The sequence below is a fragment of the Pristis pectinata genome, chromosome 3, assembly GCF_009764475.1.
Source record: "Pristis pectinata isolate sPriPec2 chromosome 3, sPriPec2.1.pri, whole genome shotgun sequence".
NCBI classification, from domain to species: Eukaryota; Metazoa; Chordata; class Chondrichthyes; order Rhinopristiformes; family Pristidae; genus Pristis; species Pristis pectinata.
Window position 1 is genome coordinate 1,147,707 of NC_067407.1, and position 16,935 is coordinate 1,164,641.

General features: G+C 56.5%; 1 protein-coding gene across 1 annotated transcript in view; it reads left to right on the plus strand.

The window, feature by feature from the left end:
* The first annotated feature begins 962 nt into the window (after positions 1–962).
* The window catches only part of erich3 (glutamate-rich 3), a 135,185-nt gene continuing 119,212 nt past the window's right edge, over positions 963–16,935 (plus strand). The window contains exons 1-4 of the mRNA XM_052011795.1: positions 963–1,069; positions 13,541–13,634; positions 14,079–14,204; positions 14,621–14,692. Of these exons, the coding sequence (XP_051867755.1) occupies positions 1,050–1,069; positions 13,541–13,634; positions 14,079–14,204; positions 14,621–14,692 (312 nt within the window). The 5' untranslated portion in view covers positions 963–1,049. The remainder of the gene's footprint in view (positions 1,070–13,540; positions 13,635–14,078; positions 14,205–14,620; positions 14,693–16,935) is intronic.

The window sequence follows — 16,935 nt, forward strand, 5'->3', positions numbered from 1 at the left end:
TTGCGATCCTGCGCATTGGAGCCTCCACACCAGGCGGTGATGCACCCAGTCAGGATGCTCTCCACCGTACACTATAGACATCTGTAAGGGTCTTTGGTGACGTACCGAATCCCCTCCTTGTTCCATTAGCCCCCTGACACCCATTTATTCCACAAATACGCCCCCTTAAACCCTCAAACACCAGCCTTTTAGCCCCAGTCCCACCACAGCCTTAGCACCAAAATACAGTCGCTCCCTGCTCCCCAAATATAATCTTTAACTTTCAATAACGTCCTTATGCCCACACCTTCCATTGACCCCCACACCCTCCACTGACCTCCACACCTTCCACTGACCCCCACACCCTCCACTGACCCCCCAAACCCTCCACTGACCCCCCACACCCTCCACTGACCCCTACACCTTTCACTGACCCCCACACCTTGCACTGACCCCCCACACCCTCCACTGACCCCCACACCCTCCACTGACCCCCACACCCTCCACTGACCCCTACACCTTCCACTGACCCCCACACCTTGCACTGACCCCCCACACCCTCCACTGACCCCCACACCCTCCACTGACCCCCCACACCCCCACTGACCCCTACACCTTTCACTGACCCCCACACTTGCACTGACCCCCCACACCTTCCACTGACCCCCCACACCCTCCACTGACCCTACACCTTCCACTGACCCCCACACCTTGCACTGACCCCCACACCCTCCACTGACCCCTACACCTTCCACTGACCCCCACACTTTGCCCACCCACCCACTCCTATGACGTCAACATCTCGCCCCGCCCGTGATTGGAGGACCGGGCGCTGAGAAAGACACATTGCGGAGATACATCGGGCGAACAGCCAATGGAGAGCGAGCAGGCGGGGCCCGGGGCCTCCAGCGCCGCGGATTGGTTGGAAGCTCCTCGCGTCACGTGATTTATCGGTTTTTTTTGTTGCCCGGCCCCGCCCCTTCTTGCTCCCTGGCAACCGGGGAAGCGCCGCGGACTGACGGAGGGAGCGCCCCGGGCAGGGCGGAGGGAGCGCCGCGGGTCGCAGCACCATGAGCCGCTCACAGTCTGGGTAAGGGGGAGGGGGGAGAACGATAGGAGGGGGTTGAGGAGGGAGGGAGGGGGGGAGAGGGGGGGAGAGGGAGGGGGGAGAGGGGGGGAGGGAGGAGGGGGGGAGGGAGGGAGGGGAGGGAGGGAGGGAGGGAGGGGAGGGAGAGGGAGGGGGGGAGAGGGGGGAGAGGGAGGAGGGGGGGAGAGGGAGGGGGGGAGAGGAGAGGGGGAGGGGAGGGGGGGAGAGGGAGGGGGGAGGGAGGGGGGGAGAGGGAGGGGGGGAGGGGGGGAGAGGGAGGGAGGGGGGGAGAGGGAGGGGGGGGAGAGGGAGGGGGGAGGGAGGGGGGAGAGGGAGGGAGGGGGGGAGAGGGAGGGGGGAGGGAGGGGGGAGAGGGAGGGAGGGGGGGAGAGGGAGGGAGGGGGGGGAGAGGGAGGGAGGGGGAGGGAGGGGGGGAGAGGGGGGGAGAGGGGGGAGGGAGAGGGGGGAGAGGGGGGGAGGGAGAGGGGGGGAGAGGGAGGGGAGAGGGAGGGGGGGAGAGGGGGGAGGGGGAGGGTGGGGGAGGGGAGGGAGAGGGAGGGGGGGAGGGGGAGGGTGGGGGAGGGAAGGGGAGAGGGAGGGGGAGGGAGGGAGGGAGGGAGGGGGGAGAGGGGGGGAGAGGGAGAGGGGGAGGGAGGGGAGAGGGAGGGGGGTGGGGGGGGAGGGGAGGGAGAGGGAGGGAGAGGGGGGGAGAGGGAGGGGGGGTGGAGGGGGAGGGGGGGAGGGGGGGTGGGGGGGGGAGGGGGAGGGAGGGGGTGGGGAGGGAGGGGGAGGGAGGGGGGTGGGGAGGGGGGGAGGGGGGGGGGAGGGAGGGGGGTGGGGAGGGGGAGGGAGGGGGGGTGGGGAGGGGGAGGGGAGGGAGGGGGGGAGGGAGGGGGAGGGGGAGGGAGGGGGGGGGGAGGGAGGGGGAGGGGGAGGGAGGGGTGGGGGAGGGAGGGGAGGGGGAGGGAGGGGGGGTAGGGGGAGGGGAGGGAGGGAGGGGGGGTGGGGGGGAGGGAGGGGAGGGGGGGAGGGGGGTGGGGGGAGGGAGGGGGAGGGGAGGGGAGGGGGGGTGGGGGGAGGGAGGGGGGTGGGGGGAGGGAGGTAGAGGAGGGAGGGGGGGGGGAGGAGGGGGGGGGAGGAGGGGTGGAGGGGGGGGAGGGAGGGGGGGAGGCGGAGGGAGGGGGGAGGGGGGGAGAGGAGGGGGGAGGAGGGGGGGAGGGGGGGGAGGGAGGGGGGGAGAGGAGGGGGGAGGGGGGGAGGAGGGAGGGGGGGGAGGAGGGGGGGGGGGGGGGAGGAGGGAGGGGGGGAGAGGAGGGGGGGAGGAGGGGTGAGGGGGGGGAGGAGGGAGGGGGGGAGGAGGGAGGGGGGAGAGGGGGAGGGGGGGGGAGGAGGGAGGGGGGGAGAGGAGGGGGGGAGGGAGGGGTGGGGGGTGGAGGGAGGGGAGGGGGAGGGTGGGGGAGAGGTGGAGTGGAGGGGGAGGGAGGGTGGAGAGGGGGAGTGGAGGGGGGGGGGGTGGAGGGGGGGAGGGGGAGGGGGGGGGAGGGGGGTGGAGGGGGGGGAGGGAGGGGGGGGGGGAAAGAAAGGGAAATAGAAAATAATGAGAGGAGTAAAGGATAAAAGGGGGACATGCGGGAGGGTGTCGGGGGTGGGTGTTGGTGAGGGTGGGGTGAGGTGTCAGGGTGGGGGTGAGGATGAGGGTGAGGGTGTCAGGGTGGGGGGTGAGGATGAGGGTGAGGGTGTCGGGGTGGTGTCAGAGGGTGAGGGTGTCGGGGTGGTGTTGGTGAGGGTGTCGGGGGTGAGGGTGAGGGGTGCGGGGTGGTGTCAGGGGGTGAGGGTGTCGGGGGGGTGAGGGTGTCGGGGGTTGAGGGTGAGGGTGTCGGGGTGGTGTTGGTGGGGGTGTCCGGGTGGGGCTGAGGGTGTGGTGAGGGTTGCCGCTGTTGATGAGCTGAGTGGGGGAGGGTGGGGGGTGATGTTGGTGGGGGCTCGGTTACCGGGGGGTGGCGTACGTGGCTGCTGGGCGGCAGAAGGGAAGGGGTCACTTGCTGGTTGGAGGATCCCGTTGCTGGGCAGCGGTCGGGGGTGGGTGGTGCCCGTTGCTGGGTGGGTGGAGGCGACTGGTTGCTGGGGGGAGGAGTCCACGACCTGGAACAGTGTGTGTGGGCCGAAGGGCTGTTCTGTGCTGTTCCATATCCACTCGGGGGGTGGGGGGGTGATCCTGGAACTGACCCCCAACACAGCCCCCGGATGTCACCCCCCCCACCCGAACCGTGCAGACGTTGGGGTGGGGTCTGTTTGTGGAGGTGATGGACCGAGATGTGAGGCAGTGGGCCCGAGGTCTGGACCAGGAGTGGGCCATTCGGCCCCTCGCTCCTGCTCTGCCCCGCTGTGAGGTCACAGCTGATTTCTGACCTCAGTGCAACTTCCCTGCACTAACGCCTGCCCCATCCTTCCCCGATTACTGAAGATCTGTCGCCGTCCTGAATGCACAGGTGACCCAGCCTCTGGGGAGGGAGAATTCCAGGGATTCGCGCCCCTGCCCCCCACCCCCCCCCCAACAAAAGGAATCCCCTCTGCCCCTGTCCCGGATGGCCCACCAACCACCCCCCTCCCCCACCCACCACACTGTGACCCTGACTGCTGGTGAAGTGTCGAGGGGTAAAACGTCCTCTGAGTTGTGAGTAGCTGCAGTTTTGTTGGAGGAGGGAGGGACAGGGGTGGGGGGAGTGTCAGAGTGGGGGAGGGATGAAGGGGGGCTCTGAATGGACTGATTTACCGAGGGTCGGGGGAAGAAGAACAATGTGGTAACGCTACACACTGGTATCGTGGCTCTGATCTCCCAGCGATGAGGTAATGCTCAGCACTGCTCGGGTTATTAATTCTGGCTGCCTCATCACAAGTATGTGTGTCAGCCTGGCTCTGTGCCGCATGGGACCTGCTCGCCGCCTGCAGCAGCTTGTGCTGGAGTCTGCATGACCATGAAACATGGGAGCAGAATCAGGCCATTCGGCCCATCGAGTCTGCTCCGCTGATCGATCGTGGCTGATTTATTTTCCCTCCCAACCCCATTCTCCTGCCTTCTCCCCGTAACCTTTGATACCCTCACTAATCAAGAACCTATCAACCTCCGCTTTAAATGCACCCAATGACTTGGCCTCCACAGCCACTGTGGCAACGAATTCCACAGATTCACCACCCTCTGGCTGAAGAAATTCCTCCTCACCTCTGCTCTAAAGGGACGTCCTTCTATTCTGAGGCTGTGCCCTCAGATCCCAGACTCTCCCACTACTGGGACATCCTCTCCACGTCCACTCTATCCAGGCCTTTCAATATCAGTGGGTTTCAATGAGATCCCCCCTCATCCTTCTAAACTCCAGTGAGTACAGGCCCAGAGCCAATCAAACACTCCTCATATGTTAACCCTTCATTCCCAGGATCATTCTCATAAACCTCTGTACGTTGGGGAGGAAACAGGTCACGGATACCGGAGGGGCGGGTTAGGGATGTCACAGGACCAGGCCCTTTGGCCCATCGTGATTGTGCTGACCACGTTCCCCACCCTTCCCCAGAGGTGCAGGTCTGGCTGTGTCCGTGACCCACCACCCCCCCCTCCCCACCCAGTGGAACCATTGATTGCTCTCTGGGTGTCCTTGTAGGTAGCAGGGCTCCAGTCTCTGGTTTACTCCTTGGGGCCTGCTCTCAGTGACAGGGTCCAGGACACGTAAACCAAGGGAGGTTACTCAGGCATGGAGCAGAGGCAGGGGACTGATGGTTCAGAGAGTTATGGTGTACCCAAGTCTGGAGGGGTTAAAGTGCCTTTAGTTCTCGGGGATAAGACCCAGACTGAATGCTGCTCAGCAGTGAGCAGAAGGGTAGAACCAGCGCCATATTCGGGAGTCTTGGTTACAGTATTTGCACAGCAAATATTTGTGTGGGTAGTCCCTGTGCTCGACGTTTTTGTTTAATTCCAAAAATAAACTTTGTACATATTTTTTTAATTATGAATAAAGGGAGAACAAGGTGCAAAATTCAAAGGCTTAGCATTCATGGCTGTTATATTTGACAGCGTAAAACTCAAAGGGAAAAAAAAACACAAACACAGCACCATGGCCACTAATGTGGCCCCCTGGGGTGATGCCCCTTTCATTGATTGAGGGGCATCCCCTCCGTGTGCGGTAGTGGAAAGAGCCCAGACTGTGGTCCTTCCCCACAGAGCCTCAGCATTGGCTGCACCGAGCTCAGTGCGTCACTCAGCACGGACTCCTGCAGCCTGGAATGTGCCAGTCAGCAGCGTTCCCCCACGGACATCTCACTGCTGGGAGACCGACAGGTTTCGGGCGTCCTTCACCGGGTTGATGACCTCCCAGCAGCACTTGATGTCTGTCCTGGTGTGTGTCCCTGGGAACAGCCTGGAGATCAGAGAGTCCTCTGTCATGCAGCTGCTGGGCATGAACTGGGACTCAGACCCTTGCATCCGTCTCCACACCTGGGCAAACCCACGGTCTGGATGACAGTTTCTCCCCCACCCTTTGTCCTCGGGGTGCATTGGGGGTGACGTGTTGTCTGTAGAGGAAGGCTCTGACTATGAGGGCACCTCTCACCACCAGCGACGCCGGGTCTTGGTGCTTGTTGGACGGATCTGGCGATGAGGCCTTCTGCCGTGTGGTTTGGACTGTTTGCTGCGGGAATGATGTGTACCAGTTACTGTTGCCCTGGCACCTTCCTGCTTCCGTAGGAGCAGAACAAGCAGCTGTTGGAAACGCAGCCTCACACCTCCAGAGACACTTTTGTAATGTTTCACAGTAGCATTATGAATTTTCCGAATGGGAAGTGTGAAGGAGTTGAGGAATAGGCCCTGGTGAGCCGGGTGCTGGACCAGCAGAAATTCCGAGCAGTCAGAAATCCTGATTATCGGAGTCTTGCTGCTGTGACTTTACAAGTGTGGGCACATTGCAGCTTGGGAAGCAGCACATCAGCATTCCCAGATCGTCAGCTGGGATAACAGTGTGAAAATCAGCTTTCCCTGTGTCCTGGCAATGAATGTCACTCAGGGGAAGTCCAACATTTGACAGCAGGATTGGACTTCTCTCATGCGACCCACTGAGAATGTTGTTGACAAGTCTGGGCTGCTCGGTGAGGAAGGATGTGCCGGTGATAAAGGGAGTGCAGCCAACATTCAGCAGATCAGTTCCTCAGGAGGTGGTTTGTGCACCAAGGTCTGAGATCACCTCTCTCACATCTAGGGAACGTGCATTCCAGTGAGATCACCTCTGGGTCCTCACGGGACTTGACAAGGTGGATGCGGGAGGGTGGGTCAGCTCCCCCTGACTGGGGTGTCCAGAACCAGGGTCACAGTCTCAATCAAGGCTCAACTGTTCTGGACTCGGGTGAGGAGAAATTTCTTCTCCCAGAGGGTGGTGAATGTTTGGAATTTGTTCCCAGAGAGGACCGTGGAAGCTCAGTGCATTTGAGAGATGTTTGGATGTTCTGGGAATCAAGGGGATAGTGCAGGAAAGTGGCATTGAGGTAAAAGGGCAGCCGTCATCTGGTTGAATGGGTGAGCAGTGGTGAGGGGCCGAATGGTCTACTCCTATTTCTGTTCTGTACACGAACCTGGAGCCACAGCCCTGAACTGGCGATCGGAGGTCCCACACCCGTCCGCTCTCCCTCTGCCCGTCCCCTTCACTCTGATCGATGGTCCCCCACCCTCCTGTCCCAGGAGCCATCTCATTAACTCTGTCCAAACCCGGTCACCTTGAACCCCCTCCAAATCTCCTCGTAAACATTCCCACCTGCCCACCCTCACTGTTCTAATCTGCACCCCCCACTGCCCTTCTGCTCCCCCGCCCCCCACTGTTCCCATCTGCCCTCCCCACCTCCCTCCCCTGATTCTAGGCTCCCTCTCCCATCAGATTCTGCCATCTGCAGCCTCTGTCACCTCCACCTGCCCCACAGTTCGCTGAAAGTGGGGTCACAGGAAGATGGTGGTGAAGAAGGCTTTTGGCACACTGGCCTTCATCAGTCAGGGCGCTGAGTACAGGAGCTGAGAGGTCATGTTGCTCTTGTACAGATGTTGGTGAGGCCACACTTGGAGCACTGTGGACAGTTTTGGTCGCCCTGTTATAGGAAAGACGTGGTTAAACTGGAAAGTGCAGAGAAGATTTATGAGGATGTTGCCAGGACTCGAGGGCCTGAGTTACAGGGAGAGGTTGGCCAGGCTGGACTTTAGTCCTTGGAATGTCAGAGATTGAGGGGCAACCTTATAGAGGTGTGTAAGATCATGGGGGGTGTAGATAGGGTGAACGCACATAGTTTTTCTCTCCGGGGAAGGGGAACTAAAACTTAGAGGTCATAGGTTAAGATGAGTGATGAAAGATTTAAAGGGGACCCTGAGGGGCAACTTCATCACGTAGATGGAGGTGCATATATGGAACGAGCTGCCAGAGGAAGTGTTTGAGGCAGGTGCAATAACAACATTTAAAAGACATTTCGATCAGTAAATGTACAGGAGGGGTTTGGGGTAAACGCAGGCAAATGGGACTAGCTTGGATGAGTCGGGCCGAAGGGCCTGTTTCCGCGCTGTATGACTATCACCTCCCAGCCTCTGTCGCTATTCCCACTCTCCCCTCCTCCATCTGCCCATCACCCCTCACCCGGATCCACCTATCACCTGCCAGCTCTTGCTTACCCCTTCCCCCCACCTTACACCGGCCATCCCCTCTTTCCTTCAGTCCAGGTGAAGGGATTCAACCCGAAACGTCAACTGTCCACACAGGTGCTGCCTGACCTGCTGAGTTCTTCCAGCATTTTCTTTTTTATTAGCTGTTGAGGACTTTGTGAAGTCCCACGATGGTTATGTGATTGGTTATCACGGTTACCCACTAATGCTCACCTGCACTGCCCAGCACAAGCCTCCTGGCATGGGAACTGGATGTGTCCTTGGGATCTGTGTTAGCTGTGCAAGTACGAGACCCAGGTGGTGAAGGAAGTGTTTGGACATGCCCAGACAGGCCTGGTGCTGTGCGCTATCTGCACGCCCCCTCAGAGAGGGCAAGTGATGAGGCAGAGACTTTCAGCCATCGCGTTGTTGCAGCTGATATTCCGATGGGGCAACTGTTTAACTGAAATAATTAATTAATTAATGTTTGGGCCAAATTCGTATTCTCTACTGCAGGAATTGTACACTGCAGCTTTGCGGAGGAGCAGAAGAGGTTCCTCAGTCCCCTCTGTTCTCCCAGTTCTGATGAAGGGCATCTGACCGGAAACATGAACGGTTTCTCTCTCCGCAGATGCTGCCTGACCTGCTGAGTGTTTCCAGCACTGCACTTGTTTGATTTCATCTACTCCATGTGTGAATAATTGAACAATTCCAATGACCTGCCCTCTCCTCCACCTTCACCAGTTCTCCGCAATACTGGTGCGGCGGGTAGAGCCGCTGCCTCTCAGCCCCAGAGACCTGGGTTCAATCCGATCTCTGGCGCTGTCTGTGTGGAGTTTGCACGTTCTCCCGTGACTGTGTAGGTTTCCTCTGGGTGCTCCGGTTTCCTCCCACATCCAAAGGCGTGCAGCTATAGACATAAGGAGGGGTGTAGGGCCAGAGGAGATGACAGAGATGGTGGGGGGGGGGAGGAGGTAGGGGCAGGAGGGGGTTACAGAGACAGGGAGGGTGTAGGGGCCGGAGGGGGTTACAGAGACGGGGAGCGGTGTTGTGGATCCGCTGGTTTGTGTCTGAGAATCACTTGTCCAATTCATCAGCACCTTTCATGGACACAGTTTGCCAAGGCTGTGAGGACAGCGATGGTATTGTCAAGGTCTCCAGGCTGCTGGGAATGCAGGTCAGGTTGATGTGTCACAACTTGCAGAGAGTTCTGTGATCGAGGTAATAAATTTTGGCAGAGCCTGCTTCCAACCCTGGGGTCCAACAGTTGTCCTTGCTCAGCTGAGCTCCACACCTTCACATTCACACCTCCCAGCAGGGGATTCCAGAGGCATTCACACCACATCCAGATGGCACACTGTGGGTGGGAGGGAGGGCAGCTGTCTGGGTGAGATGTAACATTGGTGCCATGGGTGAAGGAGAGGGGAGGGCGCACCATCCCTGCTCCAGAGCAGAGAGTTTCACCTTGCAGAGTCGGGAGAGGAGCCAGATTTGGAGCAGGACCTTTGAAAAGAGGTGAGTCTCTGTGCCTGAGCTGGTGAGTTTCACCTTGCAGGAGTCTAAACGAGGCACATTTACAAATTGTAATAGCTGATTGGCTAATTAACAGCAAATAAAAGGAAGGTTGTTATAAGGAGAGCGGCCATTGTGTGAGTGAACCAGGGTCGGTGGGGGGTGGAATTGAGGAGGCTCGGCCGAGGCTTCGGCAAGAGGAGGTGAAGGTAAGTCTCTGGTAAGTTCCTTTCCTATGTCTTTCTTGGTGGTGTTCCCTTCAGTGCCAGGCCAGAGTAGTGAGAATGGCTCCAGAGTCAGTGGGTGTTCATCTTGTGAGATGTGGGAGTTCTGGGAGACCGCCAGTCTCCCTGATAACTAACATCTGCACAAGGTGCATCCAGCTACAGCTCCTTACAGACCGTGTTGCGGAACTGAACCTGCAGCTGGATGACCTTCGGCTCCTACGGGATACCGAGGAGTACGTAGACAAGAACTACAGGGAGGCAGTCACTCTGAGGCTGCAGGAGGCAGGGAGCTGGGTGACTGTCAGGAGAAGGACAGAGAATAGGCAGGTAGTGCAGAGTTACCCCTGTGGCCGTTCCCCTCAATGACAGGTACACCGCTTTGGATACTGTTGGGGGGGGACGACCTACCAGGGGAAAGCTGCAGTGACCAGGTGTCTGGCACTGAGCCTGGTCGTGTGGTGCAGAAGGGAAGGGGGGAGAAGAGGAGAGCTGTAGTGATAGGGGATTCCATAGTAAGGGGGGCAGACAGGAGATTCTGTGGACGTGAAAGAGACTCCCGGATGGTATGTTGCCTCCCGGGTGCCAGGGTCAGGGACGTCTCGGATCGGGTCCACAGCATTCTGAAGGGGGAGGGTGAACAGCCAGAGGTCATGTTACACATTGGTACCAATGACATAGGGAGGAAAAGAGATGAGGTCCTGAAGAGGGAATATAGGGAGTTAGGTAGGAAGCTGAAAAGCAGGAGCTGAAGGGCAGTAATCTCTGGACTGCTGCCTGTGCCACGTGCCAGTGAGGGCAAGAATAGGATGATTTGGCAGATGAATGTGTGGCTGAGAAATTGGTGCAGGAGGCAGGGTTTCAGATTTGTTGATCATTGGGATCTCTTCTGGGGAAGGTACGACCTGTACAAAAGGGACGGGTTACACCTGAACTGGAGGGGGACCAATATTCTTGTGGGCAGGTTTGCTAGAACTGTTGGGGAGGGTTTAAACTAGTTTGGCAGGAGGATGGGAACCTGAGTGATAGGTCAGAGGTTGGTGCATTCACTGTTCAAGTAGATGCAGAGTGTAGAAAGGCTGTGAGGAAGGAGAGGCAGTTGTAAGGGCAAAATTGCAGTCAGTTGGATGGGCTGAAGTGTGTCTGCTTTAATGTGAGAAGTACCTGGAACAAGGCTGATGAACTTGGAGCATGGGTAAGTGTGTGGCTCACACGAGGGGGCATAATTTTAAGGTGATTGGAGGAAGGTATAAGGGGGAAGATGTCAGTGGCAAGTTTTTTTACCCAGAGAGTGGTGGGTGCGTGGACCGCACTGCTGGCAGAGGTTGTGGGGGCAGATACATTAGGGACACGAGTTTTAGATAGCCACATGAATGTTAGAAAAATGGAGGGCTATGTGGGGAGGGAAGGGTTATTTAGACCTTAGAGTAGGATAAAATATCAGCACCACATCGTGGCCGAAGTGCCTGTACTGCGTTGTGGAACATATCCATTTTGTAATCAGTGTCACTAGGGAAGGCTACGAATGCTGGGAGACCTTGTGCTACTGAGGGATACTGCAGTGTTTTTTTTACATTACAACCTAATAGACAGAACAGCACAGGAATAGGCCCGTCAGTGCTGAACACGACACCAAATTAAACTAAATCCCTTCTGCTCGCATGTGATCCATATCCCTCCAATCCCTGCACATTCGCATGTCTATCTAAAAGCCTCTTCAAAACCACTATCGTATCTGCTAATACCTGGCAGCCTGTTCCAGGCACCCACCACTGTATATAAAAAAAACTTGCCCCGCACATCTCCTTTAAACTTTCCCCATCTCACCTTAAACCTGTGCCCTCTAGTATTTGACATTTCTGTCCTGGGAGTAACGACTCTGACTGTCTACCATATCTATGCCTTTCATAACTTCATAAACTTCTATCGGGTCTCCTCTCAGCCTCTGCTCCAGAGACAACATTCCAAGTTTGTCCAACCTCTTCTTGTACGGATGCCGTCCTGGTGAACCTCTTCTGCACCCTCTCCAAAGCTTCCACATCCTTTCTGTAACGGGGTGACCAGAACTGCACACAGTACTCCAAATGTGGCCTGACCAAAGCTTTATACAGCTGCAACGTGACTTCCTGACTGTCGTACTCAATGTTCCGACCAATGACGGCAAGCATGCCGTATGCCTTTTTGCTGCAAGCTTTACATTGCCCCTGTGCACACATGTACTTGAGTACATGACAGCAAACCTGACTTTGACTTTGATTCTCTACTTGCCTTGCCACTTTCAGCGAGCTATGGACTTGGACCCAAGATCCCTCTGTGCATCAGACATCGTCTGGCTCTCTGTTGCCCCTGACACTGGGGGAGGTGGAAGGAAATGCTGATTCATGTTTCCTCTACCCGAGTCACCACCTTACTGGATCTGAGTGTCCCTGACATAATTGACCACAGAGTTTGGAAGCGGCCATGGCCTCACCCCTACCTTGCTCCAGTCCTGCAAACCTCGGAGCTCTCTGATGGGTCTGTCCCCCACTGGAGGCCGTGCCTTCAGCTGCCCAAAACCCCCTCCCTCATGCTCTTCATCCCATCTGTCCTCTGGGATGGTCCTTCAAACGTCTCCGTGACCGAGCCTTCTGTGAGCTTTCCATCACCTTTTCCAGCGTCTCTGTGAGGTAGCTCTGGATGCTGAGTTATTATGAAACAGACCATTTGGCCCATCGTGTCCGTGCCATTTCCCAACAGAGCACAGCTCCCCCGATCCTTGTTTCCCTGTAGCCCCATGTGGTCACAGGGAGAACATGCAAACTCCACACAGCGCCGGAGGTTGGGATCGAGCCCAGGTGTCTGGAGCTGTGAGGCAGTGGCACTACCCTGGGTCACCAAATGCATAAAAGGTCCAATGTGAAAATGCCAGTCTTGAACCTGTTTTTTACACAGTGGTAGGTGCCTGGAAGTTGTTACTAGTGGTGTCATGGTGGGAATCAGTGGAGTTTGAGGCTTTTAGACAGGCACATGAATATGAGGGGAATGGAGGGATTGGATGATGCACAGGACATTTAGAATAAATTGGTATCAAGATCGGCACAACATTGTGGGCCGAATGGCCTGTCCCGTGCAGTACTGTTCGATCTTCAAACGTTCTGTGTTTATTTGACAGAGTTTGTCTCTTAACAGGGCTTAGGATACAGGATAGCAGATTTCACATGAGCTTGTATTTATTGGTACAGGAGGTGGTGGGGTTACAGAGGTAGGGAACCAACCACAACAGTGGGTCTGGAGTCACGTAGGCCAGACATTAAAAACTCAGTCCTCTCCCACCACTCTCCGTGACCACGGCTGATCTGCCCCAGGCCTCATCTCCTCTTCTGTGCCAGTTCCCATCGCCCTCAGTTCCCTGATCTTTCAAACATTTACCTCCCTCCTCTTAAATCCCCCCAGTGATCCAGTCTCCACACCCTCTGGGACAGAGAATCCCACAGATTCCCCTCCCTCTGTGAGAAGGAAGTCCCTACACACCTCAGCTTTAAATGTCCGCCCCTCATCCTGTAACTGTGTCCCCTCGTTCCAGACTCTCCCACTGATGGAAACATCTCTTCATCTCCCCGTCCTGTCCATCGGCCTAAGATGTTTCACTGAGGACTCCCTCATTGTCTGAAGGGGGACGTGATGGAGGTGTACAACAATTGAGGGGGATCGATTGGATAGGAAGTAAGAATCTTCTTCTCGTGTGGGGGTGTCTGAGACAAGAGGTTCATGGGTCTAAGCGGTGGTTTAGAGGGGATCAGAGGGGGATAATTCTCCCCAAGAGGGGGTTGGAATCTGGAACACACTGCCTGAGGGGTGGGGAGGCAGAGAGACTCTCAGCATTGGAAGAAATAGTGGTTGAGGCAGAGGAGGCTGTGGACCCAGTGTGGACAGCATGGATATGGTGGGCTGAAGGGCCTGTTTCTATGCCATACAAACCTATTGGGATATCGCAGGAGTGGGCTGTTCGGCCCCTCGAACCTGCTCTGCCCTCAGCATCACCCCCCTGCACTGACCCCATGACCCAGGCGGGGGCTGACCCACACACTGTGTTTTATCTTTCAGACCTCTTGCGACCTACAACAGCCTGACAGACAAACACTTGACTGGATACTTCAACAACACCAGGATCCGGAGGCACCTCCAGCGTGTGGGTTTGGTAGGTAGGATCTGCACGGCCGACTCTGTGACCCATTTCCGACAGCTCAACAGTTGCAGCATGGGACTGTCTCACAGCCCCAGAGACCCGGGTTCGATCCCGACCTCCGACGCTGTCTGTGTGGAGTTTGCACGTTCTCCCTGTGACCGCGTGTGTTTCCCCCAGGTGCTCCGGTTTCCTCCCACGTCCCAAAGATGTGCAGGGTCAGTGGGTTAATTGCCCCCAGTGTGTGGGTGAGGGGTAGAGTCTGGGGGGAGTTGGTGGGATGTGGGGAGAATAAAATGGGATCAGTGTAGGGTTGGTGTAAATGGGTGGGTGATGGTTGGTCCAGACTCGATGGGCCGAAGGGCTGTTTCTGACACACCTGACAGTTTTTAAGGTTGTTGATTAGGATTAAGTGGTTCCCTGAAGTTTACCAATGTACAGCAATGCTTCCATGTCTAGGTCACAAGGAGTGGACGGATTGTGTCCGAAAAGGAATATCGCCTCAACGTTGTCCGCAAGGATCATCAGAAGTATGTGCGAGAGACCTTGGCCCAGGCCATATTCCACAAGGTCCTCAACATGGAGGTATGTTGGGCTCCTGCTCCTCATCAGGGCTCTGTGTCTACCAACTCCTCTGCTTTCTCATTCTTTCAGGGGATTTGGGCATTTCCCCCCAACCCCAACTGACCCTTCCGCTGGGCTGTCTTGGGGGAAGTTAACCATGTTCGTGTGTCCAGAATGTAACCAGAAAATGGTTACATTCTGGACAAAAAAGGCCAACATTTATCTCAAAATCACAATGTCAATTGATCTTTTGGCCACTTTTACTTTTGTCTTGGTGGGATCTTGCTGTGCATGATTTGGCTGCTGTGATTCCTACCCTGGAGCAGGCATCAGACTGTGCCATCCCCTGGTCATCAGTGAGGTGTTAGAGACGTGCTGCGGATGGGAGGGGTCTACAGGAGGGCAGGTTGTAACCCACTCCCTGTCTCTCATTACAGCGTCACCATCGGCAGGAAGTCAGAAAGAGACTGGAGGATCTGGCTCGCAGAGGCCGCGTTCAGCGGATCAAGGTTGTGTTGATCCCACAGTTGTGTGTGTTGAGCCCTGCTGATTTGTGGTTACGTTTGCCGGGGATCAAGGGATTGGCTCCAGTCCATCCACTGGAGCTCAGTATTATCACCCCCCAGAGCATTACTCACTGGTTCCTGTGTGGGGACCTCTGGCAATGCTGGTGTCTGCCCATGTCCAACGCTGAACCCAGCGTGTTGTGGGGAGCTTCAAGTGTAGAGTGGGTCTGGAGTCGCACAGAAACCGCAGAACATAGAACAGGCCCTTTGGCCTGCCACGTCTGTGCTGACCATGATGCCGAAATAAACTGAATCCCATCTGCCTGCACGTGATCCACATCCCTCCATATTAATGTGCCTATCTACCAGCCTATTAAACAATTTGTCTGCTTCCACCCCCACCCCTGGCAGCCCGTTCCAGGTACCCACCACTCTGTGTAAACAAAAACACCTGCCCCACACATCTCCTATAAAGTCCCCCCCCACCACCCCCCAACCACCTTAACTGCATGTCCTCGGGTATTGGACGTTTCTGGACAAGACCTGGTTCCCTCCCCTGAAGAACATTGGCAAACCAGCAAGGGTTCCTGCCACTGAGACTGGCTTTAATTGAGTTAGTTTAATTCCTTGAATATGAATTTCTAGCTGGCGTGGGATCCCAGCACCTGAGGCTGATTGTTCATCAGGGCCCCTGGATTGCTGGTCCAACCACAGTGTTACCCCTGTGCTCTGGAGGAGGCCACCGGCTTCGTGACAGTTCCTCCACAGTGCTGCTCCCTGCTCTCCCCCTACTCTCCACAGCCCCCCTCCCTGGTCTCACCACCCCCTCCCCCCCACCGCTCTCTCCGGATCAACGTTGCTGGACCATTCTCCTCCTTGTAACTCTGGCCCTTCTGTCCATCCCCTTCGCCCCTAACCCCAGGTCCCTACGAATCCCCATTCACACCAACAAGCCCCTCTTTGGCCGTGCTGTTTTGAGTTAGTTTATCTCATTCATCCTCCTCCAGGGCACCAGCTTGTTCCCCTGACACTGGGGGCTGTGCTGGGGTCAGAGGGAGAGAACTTGAACCAACCTCTCCTCAGCTGGACCCAGGGGTCAGTCAGCATTCCTCTGCCCCACACCCTGTCAGTGTAACCGCGTTCACCCGGACTGGTTAGACCTCACCCTCTGCCCATCCCAGGATTCCCTCCCTCACTCTCCCCTCCGCTCAGACTCTTCACTACCCTTCCCTCTGCTCGAGCCTTTGCCCTGTTTGTCAGTCCATCGGTGGGGTGCAGAGCTCTGGGCGGTTTCTCCTGTCCTGGGGACATGTCGTTAACGCCATCTGGTTGTTTCAGGTTGAGCGGATGAGGAGATCTGAGGAGGACGTCACTCCATTCCTCTCGCCCCGACCCCCAGCTTCTCGCAACTGCCACAGGAGTCTGTTGGGGCCAAACGTGATGCAGTCCCGTCCCGCCACCTCTGTACGTACTGCCGTGGGATCCGGGGTGTGATCCCGGTGTGTCAGGGTATGGAGTGAGGCGATGGTGGTTACACAGAACACTACAGCACAATACAGGCCCTTCGGCCCACAATATTGTGCCAACATTGTATCCTGCTCTAAGATCTATCTCACCCTTCCCTCCCACATAGCCCTCCATTTCTCTATCATTCATGTGTCTAAGAGTCTCTTAAATGTCCCTAATGTATCTGCCTCCATGACCTCTGCCGGCAGTGCGTTCCACACACCCACCACTCTCTGTGTAAAAAAAAACTTACCCCTGACATCCCCCTTATACCTTCCTCCAATCACCTTAAAATTAAGCCCCCTCGTGTTAGCCATTGTTGCCCTGGGGAAAAAGTCTCTGACTGTCCACTTGATCTATGCCTCTTATCATCTCGTACACCTCTATCAAGTCACCTCTCATCCTCCTCCCCCTCTCCAAAGAGAAAAGCCCTAGCTCGCTCAACGTATCCTCATAAAACATGCTCTCCAATCCAGGCAGCATCCTGGTAAATCTCCTCTGCACCCTCTCTGAAGCTTCCACATCCTTCCTGTAATAGAACAGTTGAGCACAGGAACGGGTCCTCAGTGATGTCGTTCTGTCAACGCTGTGCAAAGCTGTTGATGTATTTGGGACTTTTCACAGGCAGCACCAGGGTAACCCACACACTGCCCTCAAGCACGAGTAAAGTAGTGAAGCAAATTCATTGGCTAATTTCTCTCTAGACTTGTAAGTTATTTAAATACTTGAGGGTGATCTGA